The sequence below is a fragment of the Aricia agestis genome, chromosome 1 (assembly GCF_905147365.1).
Source record: "Aricia agestis chromosome 1, ilAriAges1.1, whole genome shotgun sequence".
Lineage (NCBI taxonomy): Eukaryota > Metazoa > Arthropoda > Insecta > Lepidoptera > Lycaenidae > Aricia > Aricia agestis.
This window is the reverse complement of record NC_056406.1, coordinates 13303255-13321301: the sequence shown is the minus strand read 5'-3', so window position 1 is coordinate 13321301 and position 18047 is coordinate 13303255. Positions and strand designations below refer to the sequence as shown.

At 34.9% G+C, this 18047-nt stretch overlaps 1 protein-coding gene across 1 annotated transcript; it reads right to left on the bottom strand.

Moving 5' to 3' along the window:
• Positions 1–203: 203 nt before the first annotated feature.
• Positions 204–17677, bottom strand: LOC121736937 (carbohydrate sulfotransferase 11). Its single transcript, XM_042128441.1, has 4 exons — positions 17119–17677; positions 15781–16038; positions 10066–10273; positions 204–782 (listed from the first exon to the last, which is right to left on the bottom strand). Exons 1-4 carry the CDS (start codon positions 17371–17373, stop codon positions 553–555), a joined length of 951 nt encoding a protein of 316 aa, XP_041984375.1. The 5' UTR covers positions 17374–17677; the 3' UTR covers positions 204–552.
• Between the last annotated feature and the right edge of the window lie 370 nt (positions 17678–18047).

Here is an 18047-nt window from a genome sequence, read left to right as displayed (position 1 = left end):
TAATTAGTGGAAGACTGGTACTTTCGCTTCTATCACACGAATCCATTAGAAATTCAGAACTAACATTAGTACACGCGCACGCAGCGTTGTACGCAATGCGCATACGCAAACCGTAGAGCTCGACAAGGCTTCAAATGAACGTGGCGAAAAAAGGAACTAACGCTGCCATCATACAAAAACATAATTTTTGACAGTTCTTCTTTATCGCCAGCGCCCCCGCCCACGTTGATTTAAAGCCTTGTCGCACTTTACATGCATGAACTCTCACTAAATACGTTCATAGTCTAAGAAGGTTGTAACCGAACATAAAAAACGTTTTCTCATTCGATCTTATCTCACTTTTTCCCGAATGTATCGTAATTACCTACTTATTTTGTATTTGCAAAATTCTGAGAATCATCGCATTACGAGATATAATAACTGAAGCAATTATGATTTTTTACAGCGATACAGATCTTATTACAGAGTGTAGCGTAATAAGGCAACAGATTGCATATAAGCCACCGTCGACTTATTAATAGTTTTTTTACTCCTAAGCAATGTTATGAGCTGCTACCCTAGATCAAACCCGATGATATTATCCAGATCGTATTTGAATATTCTGAAATCGTACTTGTATAGCTTGTAGAGCCGTCGTATTAGGTCTAGATCTAGCTCGGCGAAGTACTTGCGTAGTTTCTCCGCGGTTCCACCGGTGTGAGTCAGTCTCGGGAACTGCACTTGAGAGGCTCCTATTGTGTTGAGAGCTAGAAGCGCGTCGTCTAGCAGCGTCTCGTATTTACCTGAAAGCAATTTCTATTGTTACAATTTGATTACATACCTATTCTTGTTCGAACATAAATGCTATGTGAAAATTGGAAACGGATGATTTTTTTTAATGAAGTTTGCTCGTTTGCCCCCTTGGCAAACGAGCAAACGGGTCACCTGATGGAAAGCAACTTCCGTCGCCCATGGACACTCGCAGCATCAGAAGAGTTGCAAGTGCGTTGCCGGCTTTTTAAGAGGGAATAGGGTAGGGGAGGGTAGGGAAGGGAAGGGAATAGGGGAGGGTAGGGAAGGGAAGGGAATAGGGGAGGTTAGGGAAGGGAATGGGGTAGGGGATTGGGCCTCCGGTAAACTCACTCACTCGGCGAAACACAGCGCAAGCGCTGTTTCACGCCGGTTTTCTGTGAGAACGTGGTATTTCTCCGGACGAGCCGGCCCATTTGTGCCGAAGCATGGCTCTCCCACGTATAGAATGGACCATTTTATGAACGTCTTTAAGGGGATACACCAGGGGCTAGAGAAATGAAAAAAAAGTACTTGTAATATCTATAGCTGTCTCCCTTACCCCAAGCCAATACCGCAGAACGCGATAGAGACAACTGCAGACAATCAACGATTCGTTGTCCCCTGATTCCTCCTCCAAAACTTAACCGATTTAAGTGCTTTTTTCATTAAAGATTAAAGAAAGGCTTGAGCTGTGTTCCTATGTTTTTTTTGTATAATCTAGCCAAATCTGTTTTCTGGATGTTTGAACACAGCGGAAAATCTGGCCATTTTTTGGGTTTTTGAACGTTCATATCTTATTTAATAATTAAATTATGAAAAAAAAGGAAACATAGGGGCATTGTATTAGTGGCCGTAGATATTCAGGAAAAAAATTATAACTCTACGAGCATTATCCAGGGAGGAAACAGGGGACAGCGTTTGTATGGTAAAAAGGGCGGTGTGGACTCCTCTTAATGTTCGTAGCTAATAAAATATATATAGGAAGAAGAACAATTTTCGATTCTAATCACTCAAACCAGTATGGGCCTTTTGAAAAAATAAATAATTATACATGTGAATCTAAAAAAATATCTTCTAACGCTACAGAGAGCAAATTAGTGATTGTTAAAATGTTTTGATACACATTTAAATAAGAAACCCTATTTTAAAAACTAAATTAAAGAAGGCATAGATTTTGCGTCGCATTTTCTCATTAGGGGTTCAAATTCACTTTTTCTTTCGGCTTGCGAGTGATATTAAACATAAAACAATAAAGTACAAGAACTCTATCTAGTATCTCTGGTAAGAAAATGGCAGAAACATTTTCATTATTTTGTTGCACAGTGCACATAGTAATTACTCTTAAATATATTAATTTATGTTACAATAATTGTTTAATGTTTATATCAGGTCAAATTTCCGCTGATAGTTGCATTTGTCAGCGGAAAGCTATAATTGGAAACAAAGAGTATCAAAATTACCTACAGCTACTTGTTTAACTTCAAAATTATTGATAACTTGATAAAACCCGCTGCTTAAAGCTGAAATGATCAAGTGGGAACTAAACATTGATCAAGACCAAGGTTGCCAGACGTCCCGATTTTGGCGGGACGTCCCGAGTATTTCATCAAAATTAAATGTCCCGCGCGGCTCAGCCCCGCTTTTCGGGGAAAGCCCGAACGTACGTGCAGCGTGCTGACTGCTGAGAAAGAATGGTGCGTAATTAAGATAAGAGTGTGGGAGGTAAAGGGGTGGATTTTCTTTGGCTACTTTTATAGCTATCTATTGTCACGTAAACGTTATTTTAACGCAAATAAAAAGATGAAAACTTCAAAAAACTTTTGATTTTATACCTTTTTTTTACTTTGTCCCGCTTTTCACTGAAGAATCCTGCTATTTCACTCAAAAAGTTCCAAAGTCCCGACTTGGCATAAAAAAATCTGGCAACGCTGATCAAGACTATCCTATGCCCTTGTCCAAAGTAGGCATTTCAAGGGTAAATAAATAAATAAATAAAAATTGTTTTATTTCTGAGTAGATTTTAAGAAAATACTTTCAGAAAGTTAATAGTTTCAAAAAAACTTTCAGGAAGTGGTAACAAACTTTCGTATTTACGGATTTTAAATTAATGAAAAACAATTTCAAGTATTACCAATTTAACAAATAATACTAATAGTTTAAGTAAAGAAGAGAACTATACTGGCAAAGTTAGATAGTCATAACTCGTGTTAAATCTACGTACTAGTTGTACTAACTACTAATGTATTCTGTGGTACTAGTTAGTTGTGTTGAGTAAGTTTTTCAAATAATTCTACTTTTTTTTATCCAGTCCATTATGGTTGTACAATAAACATTAGGTATTATATTTTATTGTAAGGCCGCGCTCGTCATAACTAGATTTTGAGTAGATTATGTACCACTTATAGCAGCATCCGCTGTTCCACCTTGGAATATTTACGGTGGGTGATCAACTTCTTGTATTATATAATAATATAAATTAATAAAAAATTGGGTGTGATTACATGAAAAACTTTGACATTAATAGGAACATTGTCGGTACGTGAAAAACATAATACAAAGAGTACGTGTAGATTCGTTGTACAATGAGATTCAGAGAAGTTGATTCTTAGGCAGATGGGGGACCTACGTAGTTTGGTCCCGTTACGTCAAAACCAATCGACAGATATTATAATAATAGACCTTGGATCCCAGAAGGATAAGACATAACTTACTCTCTGATGGATGAAACCATAGGTTATTAGTAGTGCCTCGTGTACTTAGAATATCTGCGAATTTGTGTAGCTCTAAGTGTGACACCTGGTCAGGTACCAGGAACCAAAGTGGACTAAAAATGAGTCTTACTTTACTTATTTTCAAATGGCTAATATTTATATATAATTTGTAGATTATTGTTCTGAACTAGTATCATGTAGTGTAAGACACTTTTCAATGACCAAAACTATTGTAAGACGTTTTAAAAGTAACTTTGTTGCTATTTATTTTTAGTTGCAAAGGCATTATTTTTATTTTATAAATTAATATAACACCTTAGAAAACAATACCATATTGCAAGAATTTATTTTCTACTAGCTGTTGCTCGCAACTTTGTCCGTGTCAGCATACTGTATAGTATAATAACAAAATTGACAATTTTCCCCTGTTTCCTTACCCAAAGGGTAAAAACGGGACCCGATCACAAAGATATTTCAGCCTGTGCGTCTGTCTGTTCATATCCAGACTGTACCTCCCTTTCTAACGTGTAGTGAATATTATTACAGTATGGATATAATTGAGTATTTTTGGTCGTATATATAAAGTGCCTACCTGTTAGACCCAGATCCCAGAGCGATAAGACAACTTACTATCACAATATGGATGAAACCTTAGGTTCTCAGTAGTTCCTTATGTACTTAGAATACCTTCGAATTTGTGAAGCTCTACATGGAGCTTAACTCACTCTCACTCACTCACTCATAATGTGTAAAAATGTCTGTCTGTCTGTAACCTCTTCACGCACAAACCGCTTAACCAATTTTGCTGATATTTGGTACGGAAATACTTTACTTTTTAGGAAGTATGATACTTTTATCCCGAAATTTTGCGAAATGGAGTTGCGGATGTTATCTCTCAATTAATAAATATTGAAGTAAATTTATATAAAAGTAAAGCTATTTGCAGCTATTTCGTTTTATAGGTCATTTTATTTTATTTTTTGTAGAAAAGATATCAGATGAAAGAATATATTTTACAATGATTATAATAATTAGTGCAAGTATTTGTCTGTTAATTATTCATCGTAATCATCAACAAAATCATTATAATTTTCATTGTTCATCCAATCACGACCCAATCACGACACTGCCTGTTTCAGTCATCATCCTTGTCGTTATAAGGTAACACCGCGTTATAGTAATTATTATTTTTAACAAAAAATTAAAACCGACTTCCAAGGTAAAAACAATAATAATATGATCTAAAAGGTATTAAATAACTCTTACTCTATAATAGTGCCTTTTTCAGAATTCTTCTAAATCTCAATTATTTCTGTACATACTACAGTCTTAATTATTTGAAGTCGGTACCAGCTAATTTTATCGTGAGTTCAGTCAATGTCAGAATATCTGAAGCTTTTGGGACTGATACCGACTTCAAAGTAATGAAGACTGTAGTATGTACAGAAATAGTTGAGATTTAATACGTGGGAGAGCCATGCTTCGGCACGAATGGGCCGGCTCGACCGGAGAAATACCACGTTCTCACAGAAAACCGGCGTGAAACAGCGCTTGTGCTGTGTTTCGCCGAGTGAGTGAGTTTACCGGAGGCCCAATCCCCTACCCTATTCCCTTCCCTCTCCAATTCCCTTCCCATCCCTACCCTCCCCTATGACCCTATTCCCTCTTAAAAGGCCGGCAACGCACCTGCAGCTCTTCTGATGCTGCGAGTGTCCATGGGCGACGGATGTTGCTTTCCATCAGGTGACCCGTTTGCTCGTTTGCCCGTTTTATTTCATTAAAAAAAAAAAAAAAAAAAAAAAGATTTAGACGAATTCTGAAAAAGGCACTATTATAGAGTAAGAGTTATTTAATACCTTTTAGTTCATATTATTATTGTTTTTACTTTGGAAGTCGGTTTTAATTTTTTGTTAAAAATAATAATTTCACTCTTTTTAGTTATCTACAAGATAAGGCTTTATGCGTAAATAACCAATACGAATGTTAACTATTCACATTATGTTACTGTAAGCGAAATTGTGGTAAATGCTTGCAGTTATCTAAGCGATGCTGCAATTTAAAAACTTTTATCTTTAAAGGTTCAAGAGTTCTGTTCAGTGCCTTTGGACCAAGAGACACCTTCGTATGAACTTTCTCTTATTCGTAACATATGTTTAAGTTACTAAGAAACAACATTTTAACCACTATGAGTCTTTTGATAAATTTCAAGGATTTCCCTCGATTGCTCATAGACCCCATCATCAGCTCACCACTTTCGTAATTATTATACAAAATCAAGGTTATACCCTATACAACAACACAAGAATTTTGAAAATCGGTCCACAAACAGCGAAATAATTATCAAAAACATCTGCTTCGATGCAAAATATCACGAAAAGCATCAATAATTGGGTCATAATGTGATGACCCATGGCATAATTATGATTTTGATGATGATGATCAAATAAATTGATGTGTTGGCTTATGCTTTCAGTTGTTTAAACAACGCCGAAATCCCCGAACCTGTATCTATAAGGATTCAAAAGTTCTGTTGGGTACCTTCGGATCCAGGGTATAACCTGGTGCAAAATCATACTTTTTGGTAGCATTTACCTCGAATACTTCAGAAAAAATTGAAATCACTATATGTTTCCATACAAATTTCAAGGAGTCCCCTCGATTTCTCCAGGATCCCATCATCAGATCACCACTTTTGTGAACATGGTACCAAATTCGAGTTAAACCCTATACAATCCAAAAAGAATTTTGTAAATCGGATCACAAACGGCTGAGTTATCGTTGAACATACAAAAAAAAAGATACATACAGCCGAACGTATAACCTCCTCCTTTTTTTAAGTCGGTAAAAAACTGTGTTGGATACATTTTGGATCGCTTGTTTTGTATTGCGGCTGGGCCGGTCCCTCATAGTAAACAAGCAATGGAACAGCAAAAAATGAAAAGGGCGTAAGTGACAAAATGGTTTTTGTCGCGTAATTTAAAAACTATAAATACATTTCATATAAGCTATGGGCAAATTAAAGTGTATGCTTGAACCAATATAATATGTAAAAATTTTGGAAGCTTTAATCACTCTCTGTTGGCAAAGTAGGAATCCCTTTTTTTTACAGAGGTCTTTTTGATTGATTATTGTGTTATAAAAGTTGACCAATCGTGTTATGCTAAGGGTAATTCAAAGACAAAGACATGATGAATACTGACAATGAACTTTAATTTCTTAGCTTTAGTAATTGCTGAGAAAAATCGATATCGCTACAGCCTACATCCAAATTATCAAGGTGTCGCATTAAGCTAGAAACAAATTACCGGACACATCCATGAGTCGCGATTCGCGACTAACGGATGCGGCTTTACAACATTGTTAAGCCGCATCCGTCAGCCGGAAGTTCGCGGATGCAAAAACATCTAGTCAGATTCTGTTCGGAAGTCCGAACGCTCAAGTTCGTGTCCGCGACTTATGTTAGACAGTGTGTACACTGCACAGTTTAGTGTATTTAATATTTTGTACTTACTAGGCTACTAGGTACTAGGTAGGCACTTGACTAGGTACATGACCAAAAAATACTCAATTGTATCCATACTTTAATAATATTCACTACATGTTAGAAAGGGGAGGTACAGTCTGGATATGGACAGACAGACAGACGGACAGGCTAAAATATCTTTGTTATCGGGTCCCGTTTTTACTCTTTGGGTAAGGAAACAGGGGAAAATTGTCCATCTTTGTTATTATACTATGCAGTATGCTGACACGGACAAAGTCGCGGGCAACAGCTAGTAGAAAATAAATTCTTGCAATATCGTTTTGTTTTCTAAGGTGTTATATTAATTTATAAAATAAAAATAATGCCTTTGCAACTAAAAATAAATAGCAACAAAGTTACTTTTAAAACGTCTTACAATAGTTTTGGTCATTGAAAAGTGTCTTACACTACATGATACTAGTTCAAAACAATAATCTACAAATTATATATAAATATTAGCCATTTGAAAATAAGTAAAGGGCGATTCCATTATCGCGGGTGCAATATTTTGACGCACTTAAAGCGTCCTACTGACAAAATAAAACACATTTATTAATAAATTATCTTTTGAAGGGATACATTTTAACTAATTCAATCATAAATTGTAAATGAAAACTAATATTAAATCTAAGAAAAGCCACAAAACATGTTTGAATTACTATCGCGGGTGCAACCAAATTAGTCCTCTATTAAGAACTCGGACGAGTTCATTTGAGAATACTGCTAATTGTGGAACTTTTAGTAATTTATTAACCCATATTTCAAAAGTCTATAAGACAAAGAAATGATTTAACTAGATACAATTAATTTAAGTAATTAGTACTAGGAATTATTAACAATTTTCACGATCGCGGGTGCAACATCAGAATATCGCGGGCGCAACGAGTCTAAAGAAATTGAATTTATTCATAAGTCTGCGACTAATTTATACATTTTTGATATGCAATACATAATATTATTAGTACATTGTAATAATACTATTTAAAATTTTATTATTTTTTAATTATCAGTCATTTATCGATCTAAGAAAAGAAATCATCTAAATCACTAAAAACTATTAAATAATGTAACTTAAGCAAACCTTTTTTGATGTATTGTTATAAAACGAAACTACAGCACACCTTTAATTTAAAATCAATAGTTATAATTTAAAAGAATAGGGGAGAATTATAAGTAAAAATATTTTTTTCAAAGAAAATTATTAAATATTTATGATTTTTCTTGTCATTTGTAGCATTTCTTCTAAAATAATTAAAAATAAAAGAATATAAATCATCATTTTAAAACATCTGTCAAGTAATAAATGAAATATTTCGAAAAATATAAAACACGATGTGACTCCATTAAATTTTTTATAAATCTTGTAATTACATGTAAAGTATTAATATCTAACGTTATTGTTTACCTTAATAATGTGAAATAAGACGAAAATAAGACGAAAATTACTATTGTAGTCAAAAAATAATTTGTTGCATTTCCAATTGTACTGCCTCGATCGCGGGTGCAACCACTTTAAAGGTTCTGTTTTTTTATTAATAATAATAATATAGTTTGTTCCAATGATTAATTCTAATTTCCCTCACATTTCTCCTTACTTTAACAAAGTTTTAAATTATTAACAACATATTTTAGCGAGAAAACTAAACTTTTTTACCTTTTTTATCGCGGGTGCATGTGTGTAAAATATTATAGTTCTATACTAATTAATAGTACACAGGTTGTTTAGAAAAAAAAAAGTTAACGAGGACTTATTGATTACAGAACCCTAAAACAGAGCCCTAACCAGCTGATTTTTTGTACATTGATACTTGATAGGTTATTATTTATATAACTTTACAGTTGTCCTGCAAATAGAACAATCCATATTTTAGAATTTAGGACCATCAAATCGAAATATTTAATACTTTCTATCTCTGTAAGCTACAACTTTCGAGAATTTTCGCAGAGGAAATTGTTGTTCCTCTTATCAAAATGATACTACTCACGAAAAATTGGCTTGATAGCTTTTCAGCTAAAAACTTAAAAAGTAATCACTAATCAGGCCAAAAAAATGTTCTAGGGAACCCGCGCGTACTATAAAATATAAGTGTCACATGCGGGTGCGGTGGTGTTCAATGTGCGACTTTGCGTGTGACTGAGGGTCCCAGGGAGGTCGTTATTTTTCGTTATTGTTAGTTTCCATAATAATTAATAAAGTTTGGACAATGTTTGAAAAAGTTTGGAATATTCGAAGACCGACAAAACAAGTATATCAACAAAAAACAAAACGAGTATTATGGTAGATGAGGTCATTGGGAAAATTACCGACTACTTTTCGTCTCTTAAACGGCTTCTCCCGTGGAACCGTACATTTTGACACAATAAGAAATAGTGTACTTATTGCTTCAATTTTACATCCGTGTCAGATTATAATATCAAAATCGGATCATTGTTATCTAATATCTATTTGGGAGAAAAAAAACATGGAAACAAGATTTTTTTTCCTCTTTGACCGTTTTCGTCATCTAGACAGCCTCGGTTAGAGTAGTCCAATAAAACACTATTATCTACAAATACTATACTAGACTATTACAGTCTTACTACAAACGATTTAAACACCCGTTGAACAGTTGATTAGAGAAAAATTCAGTACAAAATGGTCTCAAAACAACTGTTCAACAGATGTTTAATCTTTTGTGGTAAGACCGTTAGTGTCTCAAATTACGCGGCCGAAGTTCGGCAAGATTACGCCTGCAATGTATTTTAAATTACCGATGACACACCTGCACCATGCTGAATTTACGTCGCGTTATAGCGTACAGCCGCGTAATTTCGGCTCTTATCGTGTATCATATCAGCCGAATGTCGGAAAGTAATATCGGCCACGGAACTTCGGCCGCTTATCTTAGGCGTGGTGTGTTTAGACTTTAGACACAAAAAATTACGAAAATACAAGAAGTCAATGTATTCACTATTCAATTCTAATTTCTAGATGCCGAAAACGCCACAAGATATGAACGCAACTAGGCTGACTTTATCTCATGATGTAAAAGCCTTTGAATATAGAGATAAATCACTTACCGACTAACGTGTACCTGACGATGCAGGGGTGGCACAGGCTGGTGATGGGCTGCCAGTGCTCGTTGTTGGTGACGTCAGCGAGCTCCTCCTTCGTCCGGTCAGTGAGGAACATCGCGAACTCCTTGAACGTGACGTCATGGCCCAGCTCCAGGGACTCGTTGCTGGCGTTGGGTCGGAACGCCTTGATGATTCGTTTGCCGACGCGATTCTAAAAGTATTTGTAAATATTCAACCGACTACCAAAAAAAGGTTATAATATTATGTTAGGTGGTGGATTAAAAAAAAACATCAAAATTCGTTTATCGCACGGAAACCGGATTAAAAGTATCCTATGTCCTTTTCTGGGACTCAAAGTAGTTATTATAAGTATGTCGATTTTCAACCAAATCTCGTGAGTTCTCCCGAGTGAGGAGATTCGGTGAGATTTGGCATGCCCAAGACTATAGATGCTGGCGGGAAAGATTCCGAATTATTCCCGTCGAATACTTCGGAAGTATTCCGAAATATTCCGAAACTTTGGGAATATTTCAACTGTCAAAAATAACGAGGAAAATTGCGCTTGGAAGTTGTAAACTATTAGCCAAGCGGCGAGAAACGGCTTTTTTGGCTTATTATCATTACTAGCGATAAATAGCGGCTGGTAACGGCTTGTTACTTTTCTTTGATAATACCTAATCATATAAGTTCGTTTATTTTTTATGGTTTTTATTCTGATTTACTTACAATAGGATATATTAGTATGGATAGTATGGATATAAGTAAGTAATAAGTAGGTAAGTATAGATTAATCAATCCCATTGGCCATTACTAATCTAAGATAAAACTAGATGACGCCCGCAACTCCGTTGCGCCAAAATTCGTTTATCGCGCCGGAACCGTACATTTATCCGGGATAAAAACTATCCTATGTCCTTTCACGGAACTCAAAGTATTTCCATGTCAATTTTCAGCCAAATCGGTTCAGCGGTTCGAGCGTGAAGAGGTAACAGACAGACAGACGCACTTTCGCATTTATAATATTAAACCTAGAAGTAGGTATAGATAAACAATTTATATTTTACTTAAGTACGTAATGTGCCACTGAACAAATAATTCACTCAACCACCACAAACCACAAACAAACACGTATATTTCCATTGAATTATTCCGGCGAAATATTCGACGGAAATATTCGAATGCGGGGTACGAATCTTTCCGCGGGGTGAGGGAAAACTTCTCCGGGGAGCATCTCCCTTCCGCGCCGCCGTCGCCCGCTCGCACGACTCGCTCGCCCGTACGAGCGGGCGACGGCGGTGCGGAAGGGAGATGCTCCCCGGAGAAGTTTTCCCTCACCCCGCGGAAAGATTCGTACCCCGCAATCGAATGTTTCCGTCGAATATTTCGCCGTGGCAGTCGGCGCGTACGAAGCGGTGATAGCGGCCGGCGGGCGACGCTCTATGCGCGGCGGCGATCGATGATTGATGCAAAATACGATTTTTCAGCATAAATAAAAATTCATATTTTTTTTTATTAAATTCATTTTGAATAATTCAAATTTAAAGAAACTTTCCCAGAAGTATTCCGGAATTATTCGGAATTTTTCAGAAGTTTTGCAACTATACCCAAGACCACAACTCACGTACCTAATACTTGGTGACTTATTTTTGTCATGTATTAATTTTTAAAACATAATATTCAGTGACTTCAGATAAAGACAGACATGATAAGCGACATCGATTGCATTCATAATATAATTAGATATGAATAACCTTTATCTTAAAGGAAAGCATATTATAATATATATAATAAATAATATTATTATAGTGTAAGTTGTGGTGAATAAATAGTTTTAAAGGAATCAACGTCTAGATACTTTACATTTACCTTTTTATTAACAAAAGATATTTACGCAGCAGGAGTTCGTGGGTTTTGGTCTGTAATGTGACTTTTCCTATGTGCCAGACAAATACAAGCAGACCTAGTAGCAATGTTTACTAAATAGATGTATATAGTAGTAAAATAAAAGAAGGTAATAAGTACAATAATTGTTATGCTAGATAATGTAGTTTCCTTATACATTTTTTATAAGCTGCTGCAGACGACAGAGGGTATTTGATTTAAATGATAGTTAAAGGCCAAATTAATTGTATGTTTCATAAAGTGGTCGATAACGGTTTAGTTTATTAATACAAGGTTACATGAATGTTAAAGATGTTTAAAACATAATACATATACACACACTGGCAAAATTAGCGGAACATAGGTAAAAAGGGCCAAAACTTGAACTCAAGTGGGTCGGGCTGTCTGAAAGCCTTTTTTATAGCTTCTAAGCTCATTCAAGAAATAAAATATTGAACAAAACTGGCAAGTTGACAGGTTTTTATAGCAATTATGCCGTAATAAGTGTTTTTCGATTATTGACATTGTAAGTGTTCCTGATAAGAATGGCGTTTTAGCGGGGTGCAAGGTATGCTCAGCTCATTTGATTGTTTGGTTTTTGGAAGAACACATGGCTTAGATACAAAATTAGTGATTTCCCAGCATCTGCGACAGCTAGAGCTGTAACCACGATAGAGAAAGGTCACACCTACCGTTCGGTCAGTCAGGCCTTAGGTGTGTCGGCTTCCGTGGTTCATCGTAACTTTCAACGCTTCAGAGAGACTAGATCTTACGTTCGGAGACGAGAACAAGGCAGATATCGGGTGACAATGGTTCAGGATGACCATTTTGTAAGGAAACAAAACTTAAGAAATCGACCTGAAACTTCTATGCAGACACGAAACCTGTCGGAACAGGTCCAAGATGAACGTGTAAGTGATTGTACAGTAAGAAGAAGATTCAAAGAAGTTAAATTAAACTCAAAAGTGCCAGCAAGGGCACCAAAACTTGAGACAGGACACCGAAGAGCCAGGCTAAGATTTGCGCGTGAACATCAAATTTGACAAGTGAGTGAAATCTTGTGCTGTACAGTGATGGGAGCAAATTCTATGTACATTGTATTGACAGGCGATAAAGAATGTGGATAAATCATAAGGAAAGCTACAGGCCATCAAACTTACCGGAAACAGTGGCCTATGATGCAGGCTTCGTAATGGTTTGGAGTTGCATATGATTTGGAGCCCGCATGGAGCTGATGATTATAGATGATGGTACTTTGACAGTACAGGGCTATAGCACCGACATCCTGGAACTGCATGGTGTGCCTTTTACACAGTTTTAGATAGTAATTTCAATTTTATGTGCGTCCATAGAGTAAGAAAATCGGGCATTATTACCTAAACGATGCTGGCGTAGCCCAGGTGGAGAGGCCAGCGTGGTCTACGGATGTGGATCCGATTGAAGACGTGTGGCAAATCAATGGGTGAACGGTACGAGTTAAAACTCCAGCTCCAAAATGTGTCCAGGAGCTCGAGTTGGCGCTAGTGGAGGAGTAGGAGAATATCCCACAGGAAATGATTGACAATTGAAATGCAAGCATGGAATGGCGTATCCAGGCGCTCTTGAGATCCATAGAAGGCATTACACGCTTTTAACATGGCATTTCTTTAATAAAAATGGAGAATTTATCTTAAAAACTTACTACTGAAATTTCAAAGATTTTCTTAATTTTTTGATTTTTGCTGATTTTTTCTATTTTTCACGTTTTTATGCCCTAAGTTTATATACAATTTATTTTTTAATAATCAATTAGTAAATAAATAAATATATAAAAATCAGTGAACAATTAAAAAAAAAATTAAAATGTTGTTATGTTCCTCTAATTTTGCCGGTGTGTTTATTTTAATGATAAAAATTTTAATATTAGTTAAACTTGTATACTATAGCCATTTTTTTAACAGTTAATGAAAATATGTACTATCAGAGAAGTTGATTCCTATGCAAATCGGGGACTAAGTAGTTTGGTTGCGTTACGTCAAACCCAGCCGACAAATCACAACACACACACAATAACATTGAATTGACATATTCGACCAAATAACGTTGCATTAGTCAATAGGAATCAACTTCCTCGATGGTACATAATACATCACAAAAGGACAATTTTGTCAGACCAACATTGTATGGAAATTGCCTGATGTCCTTTTATACTTTTCTAAGAATAAGTCTTTTTTTAAATATAAAGTTGTTGTAAAATGTTTTTTTTTTTGTTTTCAAGTTCTTTACGATTGTTAAGTTCTGTTAAGTTCTAAATGTTTTTTGGTTAAAGCAGGACAAATCTTATATCTTTAAACGAGCAATTCTTGTATTCTTGTATATATATAATTGGAATCTCAGAATCGGCTCCAACGATTTTCATGAAAGGGTTTAGCCGAATACGTATTATGACGAGTCGGCCCCAAGTGGGAATCGAATCGAAACTTATGTTTTAATATTGACTTGATGTACAAACACGATTTATGTACTTTTCGCGGCCGACTTCCGGTTTGTCCTGGAGATAGAGGGCAAAACATCCGTATGCTTGACTATTACTGAATGTGATATATCTCTAAAGCTAAGATGAACAAATGAAACTAACGCGAGGTGTCAGGTATACATTACAGAGTATATCACCTAGTTTTAAAAAATTTTTTAGAATAAAAATTCACATTAAAAAAATAAATGTTTTTTTCAGTGTTCTCCGTGAGTTACAATCACGAAATTAATATATGTTATGCCCCCTTGTGTGATCTATTACCCATAAAAATTGCAGAAAAAAATGTTGGTGCAAGACAATGAAAAAAAAGAAAAAAGTTATTTCAGTCTTATGGTGTAACACCCCTGTGTTATATTAGTTGCATATAATTACATCATTGTTCTTTTAGAAATTTGACATAAGTTGGTTTTAAAACATAAGTAAATAGTCCTAAAAGATAAAATAATAGTTAAAAAAGACACTTAAAATGTTCACAAAATACTCAGTTGTATTTATACTTTAATCCTTCGACCGTGGATTCTTGTAAATCTATTGTTATTCTATTGTGTCTCGCTCACCGGTGAGCTTATGGGGCTTGGCGGGTTAATAATGGACATTTTTACATCATAGCCTTTCTTGATAAATGGGCTATCAAACACTGAAAGAATTTTTCAAATCGGACCAGTAGTTCCTGAGATTAGCGCGTTCAAACAAACAAACTCTTCCGCTTCATATAGATGTATTATGATAATAAAATTTAAAAATGTATTCTGAGTGAAAAAGAAAAAATAACATACAATTATTATGTATTGTATGAATTATTTTTATGATAACCTTGCTCTGATATTTATCAGGTGTTATTACTTACACAAGAATTTTAATAACATACATTGTATGTGCATTGTACTTTCCTGATATTTCCATTATTAAATAGTAAAAATATTTTTTTTTGTTTAGTAATTACAATGTTGATAATATTATATACATATTTTTAATCACCCTTGAAACTTTTTATATATTCTTTAATATTATTTAGAAACCAGTTACAATTATTTCTTTAAAAAATTTCGTGCATAGTATATATATAATATTTTGTATAATAAAGCATGCTATTTGAATATTACAGTATCGATTTTTATAGGCTAATTTTCTACTGTAAGCCTAAAGCAGTTCATAAATAATAATAATTAATCTAACATAACTTGAGACATACAATACACATGAGTGTACAGTCAGGGGATGACATCTTACACTAACTTCTTTGCGTGTAAATTTTTAATTTAAATAAATGTATTTATTTTTATTAAGCCTTGTGATTTACTAAAATAAAAAGAGTAACTTACTTGAAAATATTTAGCACTCGGTGTTTCCCCTTCCAACTTATTTCTATAAGCTGACAACAGTCTTTCAAATGGATTCCTGACGAATATCATCTTGTGGTAGTTCTCGAGCATATAATCTCTCTCCTCTTTGGTAACTGAGCTGAGGTTCCGGAACAAACCGGGGGCATGGGCTACATTCCCGGGTATTGAGAGAACATTTGTATCATTCCATTTGCCGGCTATTATCATAAGGGCTCTCTTCCAATTTGTACAAGCGACCTGCAGGTTACAATTTTATTAATAATTTCACAATAATAAAATACACAAAGCAATAAATTATGCAATCAGGAAAAAGCAAGAGTAAAACATTAAAAAAACTATTAATTACTATACTAATATTAATTGTTACCTCATTTAACTTTGAAATTAGGAAAGGACATCAGGCATTTTCCATACAAAGTTGGTCTAAAAAAAAAGCTGCGCGGACAGACCTAGGATTATTTAAAATAGCTAGGCCATATTACGAACTTAAAAAAATATATGGACTTAACCCTGTAACTGCATTTTTTTATATTAAGTATTATTTATTATTATTATAAGTTACCACTTACCTACGTACGAAACCTTAAGTAACTACTAAAAAAACATAGTAACAGTGTTAAATTCATAGAATTAGTTTAAGGTATAAATAACCTAGCTATTGGAAATATTCTTAGTTCTGGCCACACATTTTTATTTTTTTAGACCAGAATGCCTGATGTTTGACAAAAATTATATAAACCTAGAAGCCATTAAAATGCCTAATGCATTATTATGTATAGCAAAAGTTAAAGAGATTGACTACAGTCCATAGTTAAGTGCTTATTCCATTTGACTTAAGAAGATTAATTAGAAGTTCTGATTCCACCAATCAGAAGCCACACTTCTTCCCATTTAGTACCTACACTAATTAGGGTCCTAACTTTCTTAATGTTATTTCACTTGACTAAAAGTTACTGAATCAATTTAGTCGTCAAAATTTAGTAAGGTGGGAATAAGACCTTTAGCTAATAATCAAGATCTTATAAGATGTTTAGGTGTACATATTATTTTGATATCTTTTATAAGTTGTCCTGCCCAAAAACCGGTATTTTTTTGAGGATTTTGGCTGCAGGTATAAATTCATTCAAAGTTGTAAGATCGCAACTATAAGTATTGGGATTTGATTAAATTTCATGTTTTGGATTCACAAGTCTTCTAAGAACTAGATTTATATTGGAACCATATTATTATCTAATACCTAGAAAAGTGATGTTCTTGTGTATTACACACTTCTACGGAAACATACTGTATGTTAGTGGTTCACCTTGACCATCTCACCTTAGGCACGTAGCAATACATGAGTTTGCGTTCATCGTCGATCAAAATGTGCTCCAATTGATTGGCGGGCAAGTCGTCCAGGGTATAGTTGACAGGGAAACGATTGCACGTGTCTTGGATGAGTTCTTGGCGGGCCAAGTTCAATGATTGAGTCAATTCTAAGGAATGTTCGCTAAAAAGTTCAGTATCATGACCACTCACTACGAACCACAAAATAGTCACTAAAAAGATCACTTTTTGTCGTGCAGCGCACATTTTTCGCCATTAAAAACTTATTCCTTGTAAAACTTTCGCGGGTCAAGTTGTATTTTAATGTAGGACACTTCAAAATAAGTGAAAAGAACCCACTTCTATAATAAGAAAAGTATCAAAGCTTAATATCAAGTAATGATAATTTTCACCGTATTCACTTTGTCTGTATTTCAATGTGGATGTTTGTTTAATTTTTTGTATATATCATGTGTTTTTGAATAGAACTTCGATCGCGAAAACATTGTAAAAATAATCACAACAAACAAGCATTCCTATTCACATTAACAATCGAACTAAATGCGCGGGGGCCGGGGCCGGTGTCACGGTGACGGGTGAAGGGGGCCGAGGGGAGTCCAATGAATAACGAAACAGATGGAAGCGACATAACTACAAAAAAGTGTGGCCGGCGCCATATTGCCAAGAACTAAACATGGCGGTCTATAGTGATTGGACACTCGGTTGATATTTGTCGAGGATATCGATAAGTAAGATGTTATAAGTGAGCTATTAAGGTTAAAATCTTTTAAATAAATGAGCAGATTCTTCACCTTATATTTTTTAAATTCGATAAAAAAGTACATCACTAAACGTCAAATCTACTAATTTCTATGATGATTAAATATCGAAAATCAAGCCATATTATATTCTATTCTATCACAAATCTTATTTATTGTCTA